General features: G+C 41.7%; 1 protein-coding gene across 1 annotated transcript in view; it reads left to right on the forward strand.

Moving 5' to 3' along the window:
- The first annotated feature begins 778 nt into the window (after positions 1-778).
- Positions 779-24,444, forward strand: part of LOC115009017 (potassium voltage-gated channel subfamily KQT member 5-like) — a 102,871-nt gene continuing 79,205 nt past the window's right edge. Inside the window, 1 exon segment of the mRNA XM_029432869.1 lies at positions 779-1,468. Within this exon segment, the coding sequence (XP_029288729.1) occupies positions 1,140-1,468 (329 nt within the window). The 5' untranslated portion in view covers positions 779-1,139.

The following is a 24,444-nucleotide window of genomic DNA, read 5'->3' on the forward strand; positions in this document are numbered from 1 at the left end:
AGAAGTGTTCTCTTCACGCATGTGGTCAGCGCTTTAACGCGTCCCGTCACGTGGATGATGATTTTGTACAGTAAGCACAGAGTGTGTGTGAAGCGGAAGTCCATGCGGTGCCATAACTGGCATCACATTTAAAGCACTTTCCCTTTGACCGACAGTGACACAAAGGAAGTTGTATTTTAAGTGTATTTAACAACGCAGTTGTCTCTTTAAGTACAGACAGATACATGTCATACATGTTCATTAAACTGTGCATCACGTATAATATTAATATTACAGCTCATCCGTGATGCTGGCTTCAGTTTAAATAATGGCTGCACGGCTTTACTTATACAAATGTCATCATCTATTTAAGAGCGCTTGATCAAACACACATAACTCAATTAAAGAAAGCTTCATTTGGTCACAGCATAATATTTTCTGCAGATGTTCAGTGAGCAGTCCTCGGTGGTTACCTTTCCAGACGACAAAGTGGAAAATTCATCAGAATCCATGTTACATGATAGGCTGGTGTAATTTAGAACTTTTCGGGAAATTAAATTACAGAACAAGTGACAGTTACTCATTTACATTTCTGCTGCCTTGGCACAAAGAAAACCGCCACCTTAAAAAAAAAAGCTCATGGAGGCTGAAAGTTTTATTCTTGAGTGATGTAGAGGACAGATAAAATCAAACTGTTATATAGATGAAGTCGCTCGCGGGCACGACAAGCACATATGCGCTTGCCGTGGACGCGCAGCTTTGTATCGAAGCAACAGGCGGTAAAGCGCACTGGGAAGAGAACTTGTGCTGCAATGTAATGCTAAAAATACATTTCCTCCAGCTCCATCGCACACACTGTATGTAGCACTTGTTATTTTGCCACATTGGATAGCAGCGTTCACAAAACAGGCGCGTGGACACCTTTACGCGTGGCTGCAGTTGTGTAAGTGGATCGAGAAGAGGTTGATGCACGAGGAAAGAGGGCGGTCAAAGTGTGACGGTAAACTGTGTGCCTTGCTCTGGCAACGGCTCCTCTCATAACGCCTGTTAGACTGCGGCTCGCACGTGTAATGTGTTGTTCGTCCACGGCGCAGCTCCCGGCAAAGGAAACGCATGCTTGAAAAGACCTCCGCGCACTTGATGCCCGCTTGGGTGATGCCATGCCCCGGAACCTCAACGGAGACGAAGGTGGCACCGGGCTCTGGATGAGGACGTCGCCGGGGCACCGTACCGAAGGCTACGGCTTGAAAGATGTGGAGTCCGGACGAAGGATGATGAACAACGCGGGAGAAAGTTTGCTGTCAGCAGGTGCTGCCGGGTCCGAGAGCCTGAGGGGGAAGCAGGGCGCCCGGCTCAGCCTGCTAGGGAAGCCGCTCATTTATAGCGCGCAGAGCGGCCGGAGGAACGTGCGCTACCGGCGGCTCCAAAACTACCTGTACAACGTGCTGGAGAGACCGCGGGCCTGGGCGTTCATCTACCACGCGTTTGTGTAAGTTCATTTGTATTATTTGCATACAGTCTGTTGTGAAGCTCTGGAGCTGCACACCTGTTGATGCTCCTCCACCCTCTCTGTTGGAACACATCATGCTGATTAAATCTTATTTCTTTTTATTTTCTTCAATTTGTCACTTTTCTATATGATGGCTGACATGTGATGGGTGTCATGAATGCACAGCTCATCTTTACAAATATAACACAGGATGAGCTCTGAGGCAGTTTCAGAGCTTGCAATAATGTCCTCTCTGCTGTTTGAATGGACCCATTAAAATCCATGTACATGCTTATGATGCAAAGCAATCCTCTTTAAACATTATTGTTTCTTGATGATTGTACACCAGTCTTTCTTTTGCAGTGGAGCTTAAATATAAGGTTTAACACTCTGTGGTTAGTGGCAACTGCAATTTCACCAGAAAATGAACATTAAAAAGTGGTGTTTTCGTTGACTGCATTTATGAGGCCCTGAGTGGTGAAGTAACTTTCACATCAACAAACTAGGTTCTGTCTGCTCCTGAATCTTCCCGCCTGCTCTCTCCATCATTCTTGCATCCAGCTGCATTTGATTTCCCACGTGCAGCTTGTTGTTGTGGCATCATGACTGTGTCTCTGAGAGGAAGGAAGTTGAGACACATGCTGACTGTAGAGCACCATCTTTTTTTGGTGTGTGGGTGGGGTTATGTGAGTGTCTGTGCACCAGGAGGAGTGTTTGGAAAGAGAGGCGGGCTGGTGGACATACTTCAGCTATTGCACTTAATCCAAGCAGCTCATCAAACTGATGACTTTTTTATTTTGAAAGCATCCTTGACGCAGCTTGTATAATGGACCTGTGTGCTATGTGTCATCTGTTATGTGTGTTAATGTTCAGCTGGAAGTTTTGTTGCAAATGACTGTGATTAACTGTTACCACTGTTTTAAAAGGCGCTGCTCTTTACAGTGTCACACTGTAGGCCCTGTCACAGGGGCACAACCTTATTAATGGTGAAATAGGAAGTGCTACAAAGATGATGATGTAAGTACTACTCACAGTGCTGCTTGGTGAACTTCTGTAGCGGTAAGATAATAGCTAAACACACTAGCAAGCCGATCACATTCCACAGCTAGTCTGAGCTAGGCAAGGGACAATATTTACATTTTCATGTCCCGATTAACCATGTCAAAATAAATGTGATTCACGATATTATCCTGATAATCATCAAAATATGCTAAAAACTCTTTAAATTCACAGATGTGCACTAAAAATATAAGTGTCCTATCTTTTTAGTAAAAAACAAACAAACAATCTTGAATAAGGAAGTCCTAATCATAAATCACAAGGTCCCCCTGCATAAACAAAGGGTATAAAGGGCTGTTGGAACTAGCTACAGTCAATTAGCAACAGCAAGCTTGTTATGGGGACAATTAAGTTTTATTCAAAACATATTTGTACCATTGACTCTCTAACACCTGTCTAAAAGACATGTTTCTTCAGTAGAGCAGTTTCTACACAACACGGCTAATAATCTGCGACAGCACCCACCACTCTAGACTCTCTAGACTTAGCTCTCAGCTCAGCACTGTTCAGGCAGTTTGCTATTTAGTGTCAAAGTTCACCAAAGTGTAATCACACAGATATGGACAGATGTATTACAGCCCCTGCCAGTGAAATCACTGATTCCAATTGATTTCACAACAAAATGCATGTGTTTTAAATGTGTGGCTAGTTCTTAACTGCAACACGTCTGTCCTATCAGCCAGTTTGCACAGGAACTTGACATCCTAAATTCAATTATTTACTGAGTTTAGAGGAGGCCAATCGGGGTCCAGCATTTGATCAGGAGGAGTTTGTTTTACATCCAAGATTTCCATTTGATAAATTCCCCCTTTAACTAAACTGCTGTGCATCATGGGTAACATTTTACTATCAAGAGCTGAAGAAGCCTACACAAAACACAGTTATTGAAAATAAGGATATCCTTTTAAATGAACTTTGTACATAATGTCCTATTGCTGTTAAAGATGATACATAGTCTCTCCTTTCCAGTGAGGTTCATGGCTGGGGAGGCACAAATATATGAACCCAACTGAGTAGCTTATTCACCATTTTCTTGGCAGCATGAACATTGACTACTGGTTATTATTCATATCTCTTATCAGCATTCTTTAATCACGCACGCACGCACGCACGCACGCACGCACACACACACACACACACACACACACACAGACAAAAAAGAAGCTACATTTATAGCGGCTCAGAGAGGTATTTGCTCTGCACCCTCCATAGCGTTTTTAGTCTGATGCTTTGATTAATTTTAATACAGACTGCACTATTAATTATTTCTTAGTCAGATCCCATTTTCAATTGCCTAACATTGTGGTCTTAACTTTACTTGTAAAATCTTCAATTTTTGCCGTCAGTCGGAGAAAGAAACTAAACTAAACTAAACGATGCTACAGTGCACCTGACTCTGATGTTAGCTAGCAGTAGCTTGCTGTAAGCGTCTCTAGTAGAAGAAGAGCAGCAACACGAAGCTGTGGGCTCACGTGCGCCCTCTTCAGTGCGCCATTACTGTCTGCCTCACCTCGTGTCTTCTCACTGTGGTTTTATGTCACATCAGCAAGACTAAATATGTTACACACATACATTACATACATTAACTGGACTATGGAAAGTCAGGAATTATAATAAAAGTGTCTGTAAACATTATATTGGCGACATACAGAGAGATAGCAACAGGCACGCGCCAAATGCATGCGCTCAACCTAGTTTGCGAGGGATTGTGCAATCCGAAGGGAGGCTCTGTATCCAAATGAATGGAATCATACAGAAAATGCAGTTATAGCACAGACCAGTGGACAAATATACATTTATATTTATTTTATTGTTATTTGTTTTTTTACTTTTCATGAAGCCTCCCCTGACCGTACATCCCTGCTCCTTTCTCTCCACTGATGGATCATAATTCCTTACGGAGGAGGATCAAATCTTGTGTCTCTGTCCTCTATGAGAACTGTCCACACTTGGTGGTCAAAGAGGTTTTGTAATGATGCCAATGACCATCATGGAGTTCCTCCCGTTCAATGATGACTTTCCTCATCCTCTTTTATTAGGGCCATAACTTCAGAGAGGCACCATTGGATTTACACTTTGGTCTACACTTTTGCCAAAAATCTAATTTACATATCTTATGAAAGTGTTGACTCACACACACCCACAAGGGTCCTCAGACACGCACTCTTTCTCTTCACATGAGCGCTCATGAACATTAGGGATGCACGGTTGGGTGGCTGGGAAATTGGTGAATGATTTTCTTTCATCCCTGTGGCAGTGAGCCTGAACTGGGGAAATGGAGGTACGAGACTCGCACTCAGGCCTCTGCTCTCTCCGCTGTAACAGACTGTGGCCTTGAACGTTGCACTGTCCTGCTGACAGTTGTTGTAGTTGAGAGCCTCGCTCGTTTTTTAGCTACACAATAAGATGGTGTATGTTCTGTTGATTTTATTTTCTCATTGCCCAGATGTATTTAGTAAATAGCATTATGAGACGTATATCAGGACGGTGTCGATGATATTTTAGGCACACTTTCTCCAGTATTATTTATGTCTATAACACCCTTTGAAAATGTCATTGTCTAGGGACAATACTACTAAAACCGAGGTTTATGCCAGGACACATTTAATAATCCTCAAATATAATCCTCTTTTATGGCTTCCTCTCTTCATAAGCAATATCACCCTTTTTATCAACTGTATTTCATAAATAAGTTAATTGAAGCTTCTGTGGTTAAAGTCTACATGTGGTGAAAATGCAATATTATAATTGTGTGTGTGTGTGTGGCATGCAGAAGGACAGAAACATGCAGCAGTTGGCATGCAGAAATAAAACAGAGAAAGACACACAGTGATTAGCATGCAATAACATATAACCTCCAATTACCCAAACATTTAGGATTATTTCAAGAAGGAGATGAGTGTAATAAAAGTAGGATGGATGGAATCCAGAGCACCCTTAACATGTAAACTGAACATATGAGAGTGTGTGTGTGCACATGCTTCCTCATGAGGATCAGAGTGATTGATATTAATTTGGCCAAGCCGTTCTGCCTGAACCGCTGACGTGCTGTTTAGGTAACTCACTGAAGTTCAATTTCACCATCCACTGCTTTCAGGATGCAATAAGACATGCAGCTCTTTTCCTTCCCTACCTGCCTGGTACCATTGATCCTCTGTGTGACATGCCCACACACCATATCCTCATTGGATTTGATGTTTAAAGTGATATTTCACCTTCAACTGTGTTACACTTTTTAACACTCATGCTTCGAGGTGAAATGACTTCTTGGAAATTATAACACGAACTATCAACATCAGGGTCAACTCGTCAAGTGAGTGTCAATGTGGATTCTGGAAGGGAAGGCGATGTTATATCATTTAATGCGAGACACATGCAACGCAAAAACATCCTTTTTTTCATGCAATGCTCAATTTTGAGATTTTGGGCTATTTGTGCTTCCACATCTTGTCTTCTTTCAGACCAGTGGAAAGAAAACTTTCAAAATACACATTTATGTGTTTATTTCACTAACTTCGTCTATTTGCGTCTGTAGATTTCTCCTAAATTCACCAAAAGTTAGCATTACATAATGCCTCATTTGCATATCTAAACATAACATTTCAAACTTGTAATACAAAAAACAATTGTCCTAATGCAAGTTATCAACTGGGGAAGTTTCTATGGATATCTATTAGTTCAAATGTTCTATTCACCTGTAGCGTAACATTCCTAAAATGATATTATATTTGTTATGGCTGTTATTATTTTCTGTGTTATGGAGTGATACAATAAGATATCCAAAAAGACCTCGATGAATACCTTTCGACCCTAATATGCTTTATCCAATGCTCAGGTTTTTATGTATGCAAATCAGCACATATTTAATAAGGTAACGCCTCATTTGCATATTAAAACACAATATTTCAGAAAACTCATAATACAAGAAATAGTTGTCTTAATGTAAGTAATCCAGTGGGGAGGTTTCAAGGTGATGACTATTAGATAACATGTGTATCATATTCACCTGTAGTGTCTGAAGAAGGACTGCCATTTGACTCTGTGACTGTTGTACTGTGTACTGATGCTAACTGAAGGAAGATTTCTTGCTCACATGTACACTGTAACTCCTCTCCTGTTGCATTTTCCTGTACACTGTATGACTATAGCATACATGTACGTATATTTGTATCCTGACAGCAGCACTGAGCCAGTCTTTATGCTGAGTTGAGTTGCCCCTGGGGTCCCAGCCTGCCCTCTTTCCTGCTCGCACACACATACACAGTGCTGCCATTCATCTCACCTCTGGATTAACAAGCTCTTATCCTTCCAAGTATGTTAGGGGGCAGGAACAGTGTTTCTCAACTGGCACGCTGAACGTGCATGGAGGGGGCACGGAGTGGTGACACGAACTCGCTGCTCTAACTTGTAAAATATCTATCAGTCGCTTTATTGTTAGGAGTACTTGAATTTATGGGCTGCAGTAAAGGATGCTGGCTCATCTTGAAAGCTGTGTTTGGTAGGCATTGTTGGGTATTTGAAGCCAACAGACACAATAAAATGTTAAGTAGACGTCTGAATGATGAATCATGCGCTGCTCGCAATCCCAGTGCTGCTGCTATGTATTATATTTTCAGCTGTCTTTTATAGTCCAGCCGTTGAGATTCTGTCACTTAGAAATATCTGTTTTTTCTGTAAACCCGGTCTTTATGATGTCTTTGAGAGGCTTGTGCCCTCTGGTGTGGAATAAGTCTTCGTGCTGAACTCTCTGTAGATACTGACGTACATATACATGTCCGTTTTCCATTCATCGTTAATGTTAGTGTCAATGTTCGTAACCTGTGAGACACATAAGGGCCTTTCAAGAGTGTGACTCAATGGAAAGAGAAGCGTCTTCTAAACTGCAGAGTTTACTTCAGCACAAGTGTGGAGCAGAAAGTGGCTGCTTTGATCAGCGCTGAGAAGACACAAGGCAGAGGTGTGATGTCTTCGTTCGGATGGTTGCGTGACACTGTGTCAGTGAAAGGGTGAGCAGCAGAAGCCGTGTCAGGATGGTTGTGTGGGCGTTACTTACATGTTCATTGTGTAAGTTTGTCTGTGACAGTTTGACGAGAAGAAGAAGTGAAAGTCTGTTCAGACGATGTCCTTATTTGTTTGGGCATATTTTTTATCCCCTTTACTGTAATTTATGTATATTTTACATCACTGATTACAATTTTCCAGAGCACATCATAACTTTAAAGATGAAGTTATCTGCTTTTCATGTCTCTTTACAATGAGAAGCTACCATCATGTTTGAATGTGGTTGCACTGCTTTGAAAACTTTTCCTATTCATGGGTTCAAGGATGCTCCAAGTCCACAGTCTCAGAGTCAGCTGCCAAATAACAACTCTACACAACATAAAGGCAATGTTCATCATAATACATTACCTCATATCTCATAGTGCACTGATATTACTGGGGAACTGAACACCGTGGGGACAAGGTTACTAATAATGTACAGCGTTGTCGTTAAACTGTGACGCTGTTTTCTATTGTTTTCTTCTTGTCAAAAGAAATTCCAATAAAAACCAACAATATGTATAAAATAAAAAGCACTAATCTTTCACCAACATTATTCAAACTGAGTAAATAGTTAATTTGTTTTTTCAGCTGTGGGTTAATATACATTTGATGTAAATGGACGGTAAAGGAACTGGCATTGATATACTGTAGCACCTTTCTCATCCTCCGACCGCTCACAGCAGTTCTACGCTGCTGCTGTATGTGGGAGCCAAAATAAACTAAAGTGCCCATGTTCCTCCATAATGAAGGACAACAATGGAACTCTTTGGCACAGAGGAATAAGATATATCAGGGTTTGGATTCACAGACAATACTTCCAATAATGTTTACAGAAGAATTGATCCAGCTCTAAAGGTGTGTTCCTACAATGTTCTCTTTAGTCCTTCACATCAGGTGCTTTTACTGTCACATCACTTCAACATGGTTGCCTATTTTAGCGATGGGACGATAGAAAAACAATCACAATAAGTAATAATCATGGTGAATTTCCATTATCGGGATAGTCGTGACTATCCTCGCATGAGTGACTTGAAAAGCTGTGTAGCTCGCCATCAAGGTAGAGACGTGAACAATTGAGCCTGATTTTAGAAATACAGGAATTTAAGAAAGAGCAAAAATAGTATTTAAAAAATACTGGAATTATCAGTAAGAAAAATAGACTCACTTTTTCACATTTAATTTTTTACTTATTTACTAGGATTCATGATTACTCGAAAATAAATATTTGTTGAATCCCAATCATTTTAAGAGTTTACAGCACATTTTGATGAATGTTCTTATTGTCCCATGCCGAGCCTGCTTTACTTTACAGCACAGTCCAAACTTGGATTGGAACAGGACAACAGGTTTTCCTGTTCCTCATTATTGGAACCAATTCAATTCTGATTTCCAATAATGACAGTATTGATCAAGTCAACCAACTATTGTATTGTATTGTTCCCCTCACTCTGCTTTCAGAGAGGGCCTTTCTGTAAACACAAAGACAAGGCATTGGTGCAGGGCACAGCTCTACACATGCATTGTGGGTATCGTGCTTCAGCACCTGTTTGCCTCCTTTGACAGGCTGCCGCACTTTGACGCCTCCCACAGCGAGCAGGCGAGGAGTTTGGCTGCTTTGTTTACCTTTTCCCTCCATATGTTACATGCACAGATATTGTAGATCAGGGCTCTTCAACTTCATTAGCAAGTGGGCCGAATAGGAAAATCACTGGGGGTTTGTGGGCCACACAATACTTTGTCAATGAATGACTAAAAATAACTCTTACTTTCAGTAGTGTTAATAGTTACTAATACATGAAATGAACTAGTCACGTGCATCCTCTTTTTTTCACTTGTATCACCTTAATTCATTCCAGAAAGCAACCGGTCCATTCAGAACAGTAGGAAAGCTGTGGCTACAAGGCTTCACACAAAAGTGCAAAATGTTGCATCTTTAAAACCAAGGAGACAAGAGTTGTTTTCCCAACAGGTCCATGTCCACTAATGTAGAACAAAAGATGAATATAATAAAACAGTATTCACCACATTAGCAGTAAGTAGCCCTGTTTATAATATCCTCAACACTTCCAAGCATACATAAGGTGCTTTGAAAACAAGTCCATATCCATAAAATTAAATACTAAATGCAACTAGAACAAAGTAAAACAGTAGCATCAGACTCACAATAACATACATATCTTATACATTTCTACAATTTAACAGTAAGTAGGCTTATTTGAGTCATAAAGCAGATGTGTCTGCATTTACACTAAGAATGCATCACATTAAGTCAGGTGATGTACTCCTACAGAACTACAAACATGTCAGACTTCTGTCATGTTGAGCCTGTTTCAGTCAGTGAGAGAAATTACACTTTTGGGTTTTTTTATATTCAGAACTCAGTTTTTACATTGAACAGAAGCTCTTTTATTAAATGATATGTATCTTGTTTATGTGCATGTTTCCGTGTTTACTGCGTTACTTTGTGCGTTCACATTCTCTCCTCTGCTTCGCGGGGCTCAGTCAGTCAGACACAGCGGAGGAGAGGAGAGAACTAACACAAAGCAGGGCTGCTATCGTGGCTCTCTTGTTCTGTGCAAAAGCGACCAAAAGCCACTTGACTCCGTTAAATGGTGCTAACGGTCCCTGTACTTTCCTTCTCCGTTCCTCTGAGCCCACGGGAAATCTAGCAGAAAACGAGCCGTGACTTGACCTGTAGTGCCGCTTCACGTTGTATTCTTTCATCACGGAAATACATTCGTTGTCCGATAAACACACCAGTTTATTACTTGTTGCTGCTGGCAAAGTAAATCAATATTTGTCAGTCCATTCGCGTTCGCATTCCATAATGAGAAGGTTTTGTTGCTGATTGTCCGAGCCAGTCATTTCACAGGTCGCAGTCTGTGTGGCAGTGTCGGTCACAATTTTCTCATCCCCTCATTCCATTTCCCCTTATTGCCTCTCCTTTCTCTCCCTCATTCATATTTACTGCAATGTCCCTCCAGGAATTCCATGTTTTACCTTTGCACTCCTTTCCATCCAGTCGTCTCTCTCTTCCAAGGAAACCATAATGTCCTAGAATTGAAGCAGTATTACATCAGAATGACCTCCCATCAGCTGTGCCTGGTGTTCAAGTGTTGAATGTATATCTCTTCAGAGTTGTCATCGCCTCTTCCCCTCTTACTGTCCTTTCATCTCCCTCCGCTGTGGCCTGCAGACAGTGCTGCTTGTTTGCATTTCTGTGCACTGTGGCCGAAGCTAAGAGAGGAGCAAAAAGTACAACCTCTCATAGCTCTGTCCTCTCCTCTTAGCCTATTTCTATTGTTGTTTTAGTCAGTTCCTCATGTCTGAGCTTTAATCACAAATGTGCTGGCAGATACTTGCCGTGAGGGAAGCGATAGGGAGAGAAGCAGGGTAAGATCTGAGTGTAAGAGTTCATCTGATATGGAGGGTTACGCTGGCAGATTGAGGCCTAATAACTGAGTTTATCTGATGACAGCAAACCCCTCACACCCACACAGCCAACCAGACTCCCAATGTGTCTTTAATGTAAGCAACATCTGCAAATCCTAAAAGTGTTGAAGAAATACCAAAGTGAAAAGGGACATTTTGAGCGCTTTTCGTGTTGCCATAGCAGTTGATGCTGCCATCTTGAGTTGGCTCAAGACTAGAAAAAAGAGGTCTTGGGTGGGTTTCAATAAGCAAATCAAAATAACTCATATTGGGAGCTCCTGCCTGTGTGTGGGCTCTACTGGCCATACTGTCCCTGCTGTGGCACCCTGGCCAGCAGTTAGTCTGATAGCAGTCACTGCTATGTCTATATTTAGGCATGCAGCAACCCGTTTAGTGTTCACGGGTCTGTGGGAACAACCCTGAACATCCCCACTGCCCTCATTGAATATCTAATATTCTTCAGGTCTTTCAATTGAACAGTACATGGGTTTCTGGATTTCAACTTTCTGTGATTTGCATTGTTCTGCAGGATGAAGGACTTTTGATGCAGAATGTGACCACACACACACACACACACACACACACACACACACACACACACACTTTGCATAGAATAAATATCTAGGGCTGTCACATTATCAGACTTTCTCCACACGATTATCTTGACTAAAATAATTCACTATAACGATATTATCACTATATCAATAGACATTTAGAAAAAATAAGTGAAATCTTTTACTCTTATTTATTTTATGTTTTGTCTCTTTTTGTTGACAAATGAGTTCAAAATACGCGTGTTGGGATGTGGGGAGAGAGTCTGTAACCATAACGTACAAAAGCGTACAAAAAGAAAAATTGGGCGTTTGGGGAGGAGGCAGAGCTAAAACGTAAAGACATTTAAATTATACAGGAGGCGCTGGATTAGTTGCACCACATTATCATATGTGCGGCCCTTAAATCAAACACGTGTATCACCCCATTATAAAGACTCCACATCTGATATTGCAGCTAACATCTGAACAGCCGCAGCATTAAAAAGCCTCAGGAAAGGCACTCTTGGTTTAAAAATAGCAGCAGTGTGGCTTGTTCTAGTATGACGTAGGCTACACACTACAATAGTCATAATGTGAAGGGATGGAGGGTTCTATACAAGGACAAAGGAATTACCACCCTCTACTCACAGCCATGCTGAGCATACATGCTGAAGACTGACCGTGGTGGGGGGTAGGATGGCAGCACATCGAGAGGATACGGGCCATGCTGTGGGCTCTCTGCTTGGCACGAGCCTGGTAACACTGCAGCGTGGTTGGTGACGGACCAGGGGCCCTCTGACCTCCCTGCCTTACCCACAGGGGCAGCACTACAGCTGGGTAGCAGTGCTGCTGACCCCAACTCACCGCCCACCGCACAAACTGTGTATTAGACCTTTTTTAACGGGAGACATTGTGTCATGTCATAACAGGAAAAGCACAGATGAAACATGGTACGTACAAAGTATATACTTGAAATGTAACAATCCTACTTCTTTGTCGTATCCTGGGTTTTCACGCCAGATGCAGAGCGAAGCCCAACGCTAAATAAGGAAGTAAAAGAACTGAATGAGCACTAACCTTTTCCAATGTCAATATTCTTCCAGAATAATCTGATCATCTTGTTCATTTGATCCTGTTGTTGTTTGAACAGATCATCAGTCGCTCGCCCTGAGGTTTCTTCCATTTCTCATTTAATTCTACAATTTAGATTTAGTTTGAGAGTCCATACATTTATAGTTTCAGATACCTTAAATATGCTTGAATTAAACTCTCTAAAAGTTGTACGTACCACAATGATGATATTAACGATGGCTCAGTACCAGTAAGTGTCCCAGTGAGCCAGCATGCACAATACCAGGACCTCCCCTAAGTGGAACGCATCCATCATTAAAGTTATTAAATACATCTGTGCTTTCCCTACTATCACAAGTCAAAGTGTCTGCAGTGAGAAAAAGATCAATGAGTGTGGAAGGAAGTGAAAGTGAGTGGTAAAAGGAAGACGGAGGCAGACAGACAGAGAATGACACTGTAAGTGAAAACGTAAAGACAGTTTGTATTGTGATGCTGCCATTGCTTCCTGTTTCCTGTTGCATTACAGAGGTTCTGCTAGACATACTGTGTTAGTGTCTGTGTCAGAATTGGCTTCTCCTCCGCTGCGTGACCATGAGATTGTCTCTTTGTCTGTGCGCTCATGTGGGCTCACATAATAGTGCAGTCTGTGTAAACCCGACAGGATTGTTTGCACATATGACATGAAAGAAATATTATGAGTTTTCCCCTTCTGTAAATACAGATGTACAGACCTGTGGTAGTTATTTCCTTTTCCTCTCGCTCATGTAGTGCACGTCTTTATGTTGAAGTTCAGACATTCAGAACAAGTGGCACATTACCCCAGGTAGCACTGAGCCCATACACAGCCCCTCTTGTTTGGGAAAATAAAAAGCTCAGTGTGGGAAACTGTGAAGGGCAACCTCCCTCCCTCCCTCCAAAAGTAACGGGCAGCTTGGAGGCCAAACAGAATACAGTATGAGTTTGTGAAGATCACCAGGTAATGCAGAGTGCTCAGGACTCGAGCTGTCTAAATACCCTTTTTAAACATTCATTCATTTTATGAAATCAATGATTCGGTGATATTGTGCTGAAGCCCAGATTCTCTTTGGTTAGAGTCAGAGGTTAACACATTCCTGAGTCGGTATTCTGGGAGAAGGCGCCTCACATATTTTCTAGTTTCCTACAATTTATTTCTATAGCTATGCCCTCTCCCCTAGGCGGTACTGCACCAGTGAAAGTCCCCAGAACTATTCAAAGGCTTATACTCTGACGCAGCCACGGCCCGGCCATCTGTTATTCTGACAAAATTAGACAACGTGTACGGGAAATGGTCAGCTGTGTCGCAGGGCTGAGGTCAAAGGGCTGAGGTATGTGGTGGTTTTAACCATTACACTGCTCTGTTAGTACTTTCTTGTAGCTCACTTGTCAGAACGCGTTAGTAGCGAGTTTGGCCCCGAGGTCACCTCAGGCCAAGTCCTCTGTCACCCAGATACACAGTGGTGTGTGTGTTGGTGTGTGTCTGTGTGAGGAGGGGGTGGGCTGAAGGAGGAAGAGATCACACATGCTGCTGACATGAGGAAGTCTTCGTGTGTGTGTGTGTGTGTGTGTGTGTGTGTGTGTGTGTGTGTGTGTGTGTGTGTGTGTGTGTGTGTGTGTGTGTGTGTGAGACTTGTGTCCTTCAGCAGTGTTATGTCAGCTCCTACATCTGCTGGCTCTTGGCTGTAGCTTCACATGTATTGTACAGATATGAGAGTGGTGTCAATCTAACTCTTGGCAGAAGGGCGAATAAGCATCATTCCCAAACTGTCCAACCTTTCTTTAAATGTCAAAAATATGTAGCGGACATGTATGTCTGCAGCGCTGGGTTTAATAAGGGAAAATGGATTTTATCCAGGTTTGCGTCATCACTGAACTGTTTAAAATGTATCTAATCATTTGCTGTATGCATCAGATATCACCAAGACAGATTCTTCCATGTTTATTGTACTGCATGAGGAAAGTGGTACTTGTTGTTATACTCAGCTATGCTACGCTGGCCTGGTTCCTTGTCTCTTCATGAGCTCTGACGAGGAGATACGATCACACCGGTAGCTGAAACCAGTGTGTGTGTATTTGTGTGCCAGTATTAGGGACAGTTGCTGCTTTGAAGGGTATAAAGAAGTGAACGATGTGCGTATGTGACAGAGAGAGTGCGCAGTAGGAGCAATGGTAATCTCTGAGTGTGCAGTGTCTTTCTTCTGTGTCATGTTCAATCACAGACTATAAGGAAGGATGAGGCCACAGGGCTATAACATTAGTCTTTTTACATGCAGTACAATATCTCAACTGCGCTGGACTTGAGGTTCTGAAAGCCAGGGTCGAATCATGTCCGCTCACAATCCAGCATAACCGATGTCAACTTTGTTACAAACTGTGCGTGAGAAACCTCACATCCTGCCCCTAAATCATGAGCAGACCCAGGCAGCAGCTTGAACGTCAGTTACTATCACTACATAAGTCAGTTGAATTGACTCCGAGCTGCTGCCCATTGCTTTTGTTTGCCAAGTCAGGACTGCCTGTAGCTCCACAAATCAACTCATAAGTGTTTGTCTTTGCAAAATAAGCTTGACCCCACAGCGTGACAGCTCGTGTGTCTGGGAGAGGGAGGGGCTGGGTTAGGTTTTGGGAATCAAGCTGAGCAGGAACACAGAACAGCTGCTTGCTAACAGAGTGGCTGAAATGACTGTACCACATGGGTCATATTACACTACCAGGCTTTTAATAGGCGAGCTTGACTGCATAGAGAAAAGATTAGTATTGAGTACAGTAGCCTGATCACATATCATAGATGAAAGCGTTTTGAATGGTGTGTTGACAGAGGAACATATCGCCTTAGTGTGTTCTTTGGAAAGGCGCATTGTAAGCTGAGAGGTTTATCTCTTTTCCAGACATGTTCACCCCAAACATTTTTTTTCTTCTAACATATTTCCCAGTTGGGATCATGTGCTGTACTTTGATATTGATAGTTCATTGATGAAATCCTCTGGGGTTCATCTGTCTGTTGGACTCTCCATCAGCCTGGCTTGTCACAGCAATTAAATCATGCTCCTGCTCCACTGATTCGACATATGGCTACTGAGGTTTTTGGAAAAATATTTGTCAAAGTAATTTTATATTTTCGCCTGGCTGCGGTGGTGAGGATTGTGAAGTAGAATTATTGCTCTTGGCAGTTTGCAGGGAGATGGAAAACCAACCGTCGTTATTGGTTTTATAGGAGAATTAAATGTATTTTAATGAGGGATTTTATTCATAACTTATATTTAGATCTAATCCTTAAACTATACATTCTGCATATTTGTTCTCCACAGCTCCCATGTGCTCTCGGTGGCTCTGCAAGGCTTTATCCGTTTTCTCCTTTGCAGAACATTGAAATTAAAGACACAGCCAGTTGTTAAGCACACACTCAGCTCTAACCAATTTCCTGTTGTGATTAAGCAGTGCACTTTGTAAATACCCCAAAACCACAGGCATGTCCATATAATCTCACTTAAAATTGTTAAAGTAAATCATAAGTTACTGTAAGAGTGCTACAAGTCTACATCAAGTATGTCTCTCTGCTCTTATTGCACCTCTCTATCTTTGCCACTTGTCTACTACCAATTCCATTTGGTGTGTGTGTGTGTGTGTGTGTGTGTGTGTGTGTGTGTGTGTGTGTGTGTGTGTGTGTGTGTTGTGTGTGTGTGTGTGTGTGTGTGTGTGTGTGTGTGTGTGTGTGTGTGTGTGTGTGTGTGTGTGTGTGTGTGTTCCTCGGACAGTTTGACATGTGCATTACCACCTGTGACAGCCAAGTGGCAAACAAATCCTTTTTCCTTTTATTTGGTGCAGCTGTAGATAGGACGCAGAGACTGAGTTGGTGAAAATAAACAGCAATAAATACAAGGAGGATACAATACTGTACCAATCAACCAGTCCTGCACCAGTGTAGTGGTACCAAGTGAGGCATCTAACAGAGTATACTTTCTATTTACTTTCTATTTGATTTAACTTCAAATGAAAATTAGTTGTGTCTCGTCAGTTATGTTAACTGTATTCATGTTCATGTTTAGTGTTTAGGTCAGGCTTTTGTTTAGTTTCATGTTAGTCTGTGGTTGTCATGTGCACTTTGTGTAGTTAGATTCACTCATGTCTAGTCTCGTCGTGCACTTCCTGTTTTATTTTATACCTGCCTCTTGTCCCTCTCCAGATCCCTTTACTTCCTCCCTTGGTGTGATTGTCTGCCCCGCCCCTGATTGTTTCCACCTGTGCCCTCTCACCTCACCCCCCCTTGTCTTGTGCCAGTTCGTACTTGTTCAGGTGTCGTGAGTCTCGGCGAGTGATCAGGTCAGGTTTAGTCAAGTTTAGTTTTTTCCATGTGCCTCATTGTGAGAGTCTTTGTTTTTGTATTTAGATTTTAGAATAAAAAGATAAACCTTGACGTTAAGGGGTAATAATTACTATAATTACAGGTTTCTCAAAGACCTCTGTAGAAAAGCTAGAAATGTTGTCTAATGTAGCACGGTGGGGCTTCCCCTTCACACCTGTGCACACAAACACGGGTACAAGCATCATCCAAAGTAAAGTAGTTTTACTGTTAGTCATCCTGCTTTCAGGAATCAGCTTGTGTGTGTCTTCATTGTGCAACAAGTACTCTGGAAGGTATGCTGTCAGACGTGAAGAGTCTCTACTGACCAAAACATCTTCACACATCTATTCTGGTTTTAGAATGGCTGTTTGGCCTTTGAAAAACACCAATTGAGCCAAATGAAACCTTCACACAGTGGAAAAATAGAAACGGCTCCCTCCCAACTGGCATGTGTTGAAATCGCACATCATCCTAGTTGTTTCTTTCAAAACCAATTTTTTGTTGTTTTTGTTGCTAATTGAGTCGATTTTGTTCCCCGGCCTTGTTTTGAAATAGGGTTACACAGGACTTGGGTTAGGTTGTTTTGACCAGTTCTGTTCCTTTGGCACAAAGTGCACTTGCCAGTCTGGCAAGTCTGGCATTACTTGTTGTTTTCCTCTTATATCCATGAGATTGGAGCCAGTGTCTTGCTTTAGTGTGAATGTTATGTTTTCTGTTCATTAGTGAATACACACTTAACACATTTACATTACTCCTCAGATTGTCCTATATCCCGAGTTGGGACGTCGTTCAGCTTTAAGCCTTAATGTCGAAACAACATGGACGCAACAGAGAAGATGTTTTGTATTTTATTGCTCAAAGCGTAAAACAACATGTTTATCTGTTTCCAAGTTGTCGTTCCGACTTAAGGGTGCGTTCACGCGAGTTTCGGGAAGGGAACTCATTGTACTGACTATTCCAACACCACAGGAATGCAGAACAAATGCCCTGTCTCACAATGTTAATGTCACATCATTCGTATATCTGCCCTGTGATTCTGACCAGCTTCCATATTTCATGTTATTTCTCGGCCGATGCTACACGCTTCCACCAAGTTTCATGAAAAGTTTTGTATTTGTTTTCCTGCTGAAAGACAGTGAAACAAACCGATGAAAAGTAATGCATTGTTTTGTTTGTGGCAGCCCTGGGGGTATTGTTATGTTTGCAGGTTATTTCACTGACATTAACGGCATTAAAGGTACATTTTCTTCTTTTTCTTTCAAAGATCTTAGCTAGCAGTTTCTAGCCTTAGCGAACAGTAAACCATAGTAGTCTGTCACAATGAATATATTCTTTCAACCTGAGAGACTCTGTAATCCTGTATCTTGGCTTCTGCCTGGCTACTCATGAATAGAAGAATATAATGACTTTTGAACAGATTGCATTGCTTATGCATACATTGTCGCTCTTGCTCTCTGTCTCGTTCTCTCTCTGTGCACCTGAATGAACGTTAATGCATGTCAAGCAGCTTCCTCATCAACCATCTGCTGCTTCATCCTGAAAGCCCTCCGATCTTCGGCCTTATGCTTCTTCTGCTTGAACCGCCAACCTATCTGTCTTCCCTCCAGCGCTTCCGGCAGCAACCTTTCCTTTGTCTGCTAACCTGAAGATGATTGGGCCGTTCAGAGCAAATCTCAACCTTTCTGTTATCAGATCCAGCTCAAAATCCCTCCAGAATCAAACCTTCAAACCACCAATGCACTGGTTCCAAACCTGTCCGATGAGTCAAGTAGCCCTTCATCAGCACCACCTGTCATGTTGAATTGATTTTACACCGGATGTTATGTTATATGTCGCACTTCTCTGTTAGCTTGCTAACTAGTTTTCTGGCACTGTCACACTCAACACGTGTGTTCAGTTGACTCAATATATGGATATATGTTTCAATCTAATTGTAATTACAATTTTCACGTAACTCCATGGCAACTGACAAAGTAGGCTAACCTCTGGGGTATTGCTACCCCTGGCTGAGACTCACTGCACTGATCAATCTAGTAATGTCCATCAGTCGGGTCCCTTTCTATCCATGAATGAGCTGTACACTGTTCTTCAGTGTCGACAGAGTTATGACCTTCCCTGGCGGAACAACTTTCACTCAGTGAACAGCTGCTGTTCACCCCTTTAATCATAGGCAGCTGAACACCCACCAGACCACTAATGAATAAAATTGCATCATATCATGCCCTCCCCCATTGTAACTTAATGATGCTCCATGCTCTATCACACACTCTCAACCTTTTAACTAGGCCCACCCACTGTTCTTACAGGCGTTTACAAGGATTGAGGCATGCACCACGTCTTTGTGGGCAAGTGTCTAGAAGACTTGTCTGTCATGGCCGATTCGAGCCGTAAAACTACCACTGAGAGCTCTTAAATGCACTGTTTTACACACTGTTTTCCTCTTGCATGTATTCAAGACCTCCAGACTTGCTTTTTCTACAGTTGACTAATTTGTTGTTGTAAACTTTTACATTGTTATGGTGTCTGCTGTTTCTTTAGAACTCAGTGGTTTGGTTAAAAAAATGGACTAGAAAATGTGTCTGATGAGTGTGAAGCAGGACTCATTACAACAGAAGCCATCAGTGACAGAGAGAAAAGGCTTTGTCTCTGGTGGCGCTGTAAACACAGTGTGAAGTTGCATGCTTATTGGCTTGTCTCTAATTAAGCCGGGACACAAAGGACTAGTTTTAATATGTGATCACGCAGGCTCTGCAGACAGCAGCCATGTTATTGTTCCACCAGAAACATCACACAATGTTTTTCTTGGAAAACGCATGTTCTCAATTTGAGAGCAGCATCAACAGAAAATACAAACTAAGTAAAATAATGAATATGAATTGCCATAAAATAGATCTTCAGTTTTCAACTTATATTTGTTGGTATATGTAACCTAAATGTCACTGAGGGCTGAACGATATGGTAAAATAATCTAATTGTGATCAATTTCAAACCAATATTGCAATTGCGATTCACATTGCAATTTCAAAAAACGTTCCTTATCTTCTTTATTATTCACTTTACACAAGCAATCAATCATTTTATAGTCGAAGCAACACAACATTGGATACAGTCAACATTTAATAAACTGCTCATGTAAAATAATCATCATGACTTCACTTAAAATCTGAAAACGAGACTGCAGATCAAAAAGCCTGGTGTGGTCATCGCCATATTTAAAAGGGAATCTTACTCGTCTCCAGTCAGTTACAGTAACAAATCACACAACTGTAGCTCTGCCACTCTAACATATATTCTGATATACCCAATGGTAACATGTCGATTTAACTTCTAAATACAATCTTAACCCTATCAGGCCCTGAGGTAACATTAATTTAGATACAAAGTATTTCTGCTCTCCGGTCAGTCAAATCAATCAAGCTAAAGTGCACACTGACTGTCTCTAACACTGTACACATGTTAGGATAACTCACAGCCTTGTTGTAAACCTGTTGGTCACCATTCCTGCTTCAGCTTCCAGAGCGTATCAGGGGTTGATGCTCACTTCAGGGCTCACCCCCGTCACTTTACCCAGCAGTTGGGAAGCAAGACACGGGAACTTTACTTGCGTATTGAGGAGCTGCAGTATTTATTCATGGTCAAACTGAAACCTACACTGACTGTACAGTTAATACCACTTGACAATTTTCACACGGTAGTACTGCTCCCATCGCAGCTTGTGCGTGGCGTTGCATTTTACAAGTTGTTTTCTTCATCTACTCTCATGTGTCACTGGGAGCGTAGAGCAGTGAAAACCCTGGTTGGTTAGATTGTAAAGCATTACAACAAAATAGAAAATAACATTGCAATGTCGGTTTGAATTTGTTCAGCGTTAGTTGATAGATATTTTGCATCAATTTTGAATATCCATAAACTGCATTTTTACCCCACATTTGTGGTTGTACTTCACACCAAGCGTGGCCCAATGGATGACCAAACACCAGGAGTGATGAATGGAAATGTTGCAGTTTCAGAGGGCTGGGAGCAGAATTAGCTCGACCACCTGCAGTGTGTGCCTCTCTCTTTCAGTGCACAGTACATCTCAAGGCTTAGCTGGGCCCGGCTCACATCTGCTCCACATGATCATTATGTTGGGCCATGGTAAATCATAAAAGGTGGCAGCAGCTCCACTGCCTTGAGACGCATAGCAACACACATAACTCATTATATGCTCTGCATAGTTGTTATTATGGACTGTGTGCTGGAGGACACCAGAGAGACTGGGTTTGATGGATACTCTGACACACACACTGTTCTATCTCACCCTACCTCCTGATGTCCGTGAGATGCTTGTGTGCTCACTGTTGTGCAGTTATATTTTCCAGCGGTGAATGGCTCTTGACATATTGTGTAATGGACCACTTAGCCTTCTCCAAGATGTGGAGGCAGCCTCAGTAGCTTGTAGTATGTTCAGGCATACAGTGTGCTCGAGCTTATGGTTAATGGCAGTTTTTTACAAATAGTTAAATTAAATAAATATTAATAGTATTGCCAAAAGAAAGGAAAAGTGTAGCTGCAGTCTGAGGTGGTGTTCAAACAGACACTACATCATCAATGCACTGCTGTGGACAATTAAAAACAGGCATATCCCTGATAGAATAATGTGTAATGTATGTATTATATGTATTTCTCTTTTTCCTTGTGATCTTTGCCACAAAAGATGGGTTGGTTGGAATGCCTCCTTCTGCTCTGTGTTTACAACGTCACTCTCCTCCATGTCTGCCCAAGTCATGTCACCTTGCAAGGATTGGATGGCACAGCATCACATCACGCGAGTATAGCGCAACAGTTTTCTGACATTTGAGGGACCAAACATCTCAGAAATGAATCAGTCATATTTCATCTGGTAAGAGTTTTGTGTTAGTTTGACCCATCCACACACTCTGACCTTTCGCTACGTTGACTTTGTCGGTCTTTATACTTCATCACCTGACTTCTTCCTCTTCTCCCGTCATAATTAGCACGACCACGGCCAGTCCTGTATTTGTAAGTGACACTAGAGGGGTATGTGGAGCGTCATAGTTTGATGCTCTGGGCCACTGACCAAGCTGCTGTTTTTGACAAGTTGGGAGACAGGAAGCGCTGGAATTCTTCCAGTTTGCTGTTTAAAATGAAAACACTGGAAGTACAAAAGCAAGTGGAAAACAAAACATACTTTGTTTCCCTCAGTATAGAATGAAGGAGTGGATCATGTGAAGAGAGGGATGAATGTGATTTGAATGTGAAAGGCAGTGTTGGCAGGCCACTTAGTCTTCATCGCTTCTCCCACTCATTCACTGTCACGCATTAAATGTGAACCCATCAGCTGTTTCACACCATGTACTGCCTTAATACACACATGCACACATGAATGTATCATCAAAAACATGAACACAAATAAAAATACTTAACCAATGACCACTCGTGCCTACACCTACCAGGCACACCACCACTTAAAGCCCACACTTCATCCAATCCATATGCACGTCCATCCATCCATCTGTTCACACTCCACACCTACACATGCGTCCACTCTGCATGCACAGTATGTGCTGTCACTAGTGGAAACCTTCACCTGGGAGTCCACATACCTACCACACTCAGCCTTTGCACCGATCACCTTTTTAGAGGTGTAGGATGGCAAGAATGAGGAAATTAAGCAACAAATTCATGTTTTCAGTTGCTTGACAAAGCTTTTTATAGCTATTTACAGCCAGACGAGTCTGTACTGTGAGCAGAGGATTACAACAGACGGGAGTCTCTTCGCCTTCTACTGATTTCTAATACAAATGTTCAGTAAATAACTGAATCGGGACATTTCATTTCAGGTCGTAAGTTGGCAAGTGCGAAACCGTTTAGTGACTCAAGGACATTTATTTTGGTGGAGATGGAGAAGTTGTGTGTTTGATGTGCTCAGGTCAGAGTGCAGGGTCAGCTACTGAACAGTGCTGCAGGACACAGGGACACCATGTCTTGCTCAAGAACTTGTCAGCAGGGGAACACAGGATTAGGGTGGTTTAAGGCTGGTGTGTGTACTCCTCACAGCAACATGTGACCTCTCCTCCTTATGTTCTGTTACTGCGGAAGGGGGCAGGACATCTTCCGACTGGTTTAACTATAACTCTATAGTAATACAGTATGTAGGATAGGCAAATACTTTTTAAAGCCTTTATATGTTGACATGAAGGAGGCCATTTTCAACTGTCTGTCAAGCAGAAGGGTTAGCTGACAGGGTGCCCTTGGGGCCTCTGGGTTAAATAGGCTGGCCATGTAATGTTAACGTCCCTCGTCCCAGCCAGGACCTTTGTTGACTGTCGTTCCCAATCGCTCTCTCTCCTCATTTCCTGTCAGCTCTCAACTGTCATCTCCAGTTGGTCTCTCACATGTGGGCAGACACACGTTCCTGGTGGATTACTTTGTAATGTGAACGCTGTGTTTGTACTATTCGTCCTGATCAATATAATAATAATAATAATAATAATAATAATAATAATAATAATAATAATAATATAATAAATATAAAAATAAAATAAAAGTCTTTATAACTCTTCAGACTGGACTTCCTGGATCCTTTATGTATCATTAAACAACATGCCTTCCCCTGTTTCAGTCTGAGATATATGAAATATTTGTGAAATTCAGCGCAAATTGTTCCTTATGTATAATAAAATATGGCCTACATACACATTGTCTCATAAAGAATAACTCTAATGTAGAACCTTATAGTATGTGAAGGAACGTAAATAAAAGAGTGAAGATGAGGAACATTTCATTGCTCCATTTATGATAACATCCTTCATCTCTGATGACTTCTTCTGGTTGGAAGATATAAAAAACATGAGCAGTATTTAGAAAGGGAACTTATTTTCTGGCAGATTGTATTTGTGGAGCTTGGAAGAGGGAAGTTATGTTCCTTTCTGACAAACGTTTTAAAACTTTTTTGGGGTGTTTTCTAAGTCCATGTGGACACTTGTATGTTTATGACACAAAAACATAAGTTATTGAATAACATACTGTACAATATCGTGAAAGTTCTAACAGACGCATATTCTATAAAATCTAGTTTAAATGTTGTGGATGTAATGATGTGAATGTGACATTGGTCCATCTCCACCTTGACATGTGTCAATATCTACAATTGGTCATGTGAAAGGACAGCCATAGTAAAGCATAGCTTAGAAGATAGGATTAAGGCAAAGGCAGGTGTAACAGTTTGACCGATTTCATTTTGTTTCCTCTGAAAGAAAGTGATGCACTAGAGAGCAAATAACCCTGCTGCCTGTTTCTAGTTGTGCCTCCATGTAATCCCTTGGTGGTGGTGAAATTCTCTGTATTTCTCTCCTTTTTTGATGCATGGAGCACATATTTGCATTTTACGACATTATCATTTCATGAGCAGGCTGAATATACCAAACCACAGCTCAATATTAAATTCACAAAAGCAGAATTTGTCAGAGAAGTCA

The sequence above is a fragment of the Cottoperca gobio genome, chromosome 1, assembly GCF_900634415.1.
Source record: "Cottoperca gobio chromosome 1, fCotGob3.1, whole genome shotgun sequence".
Taxonomy (NCBI): domain Eukaryota; kingdom Metazoa; phylum Chordata; class Actinopteri; order Perciformes; family Bovichtidae; genus Cottoperca; species Cottoperca gobio.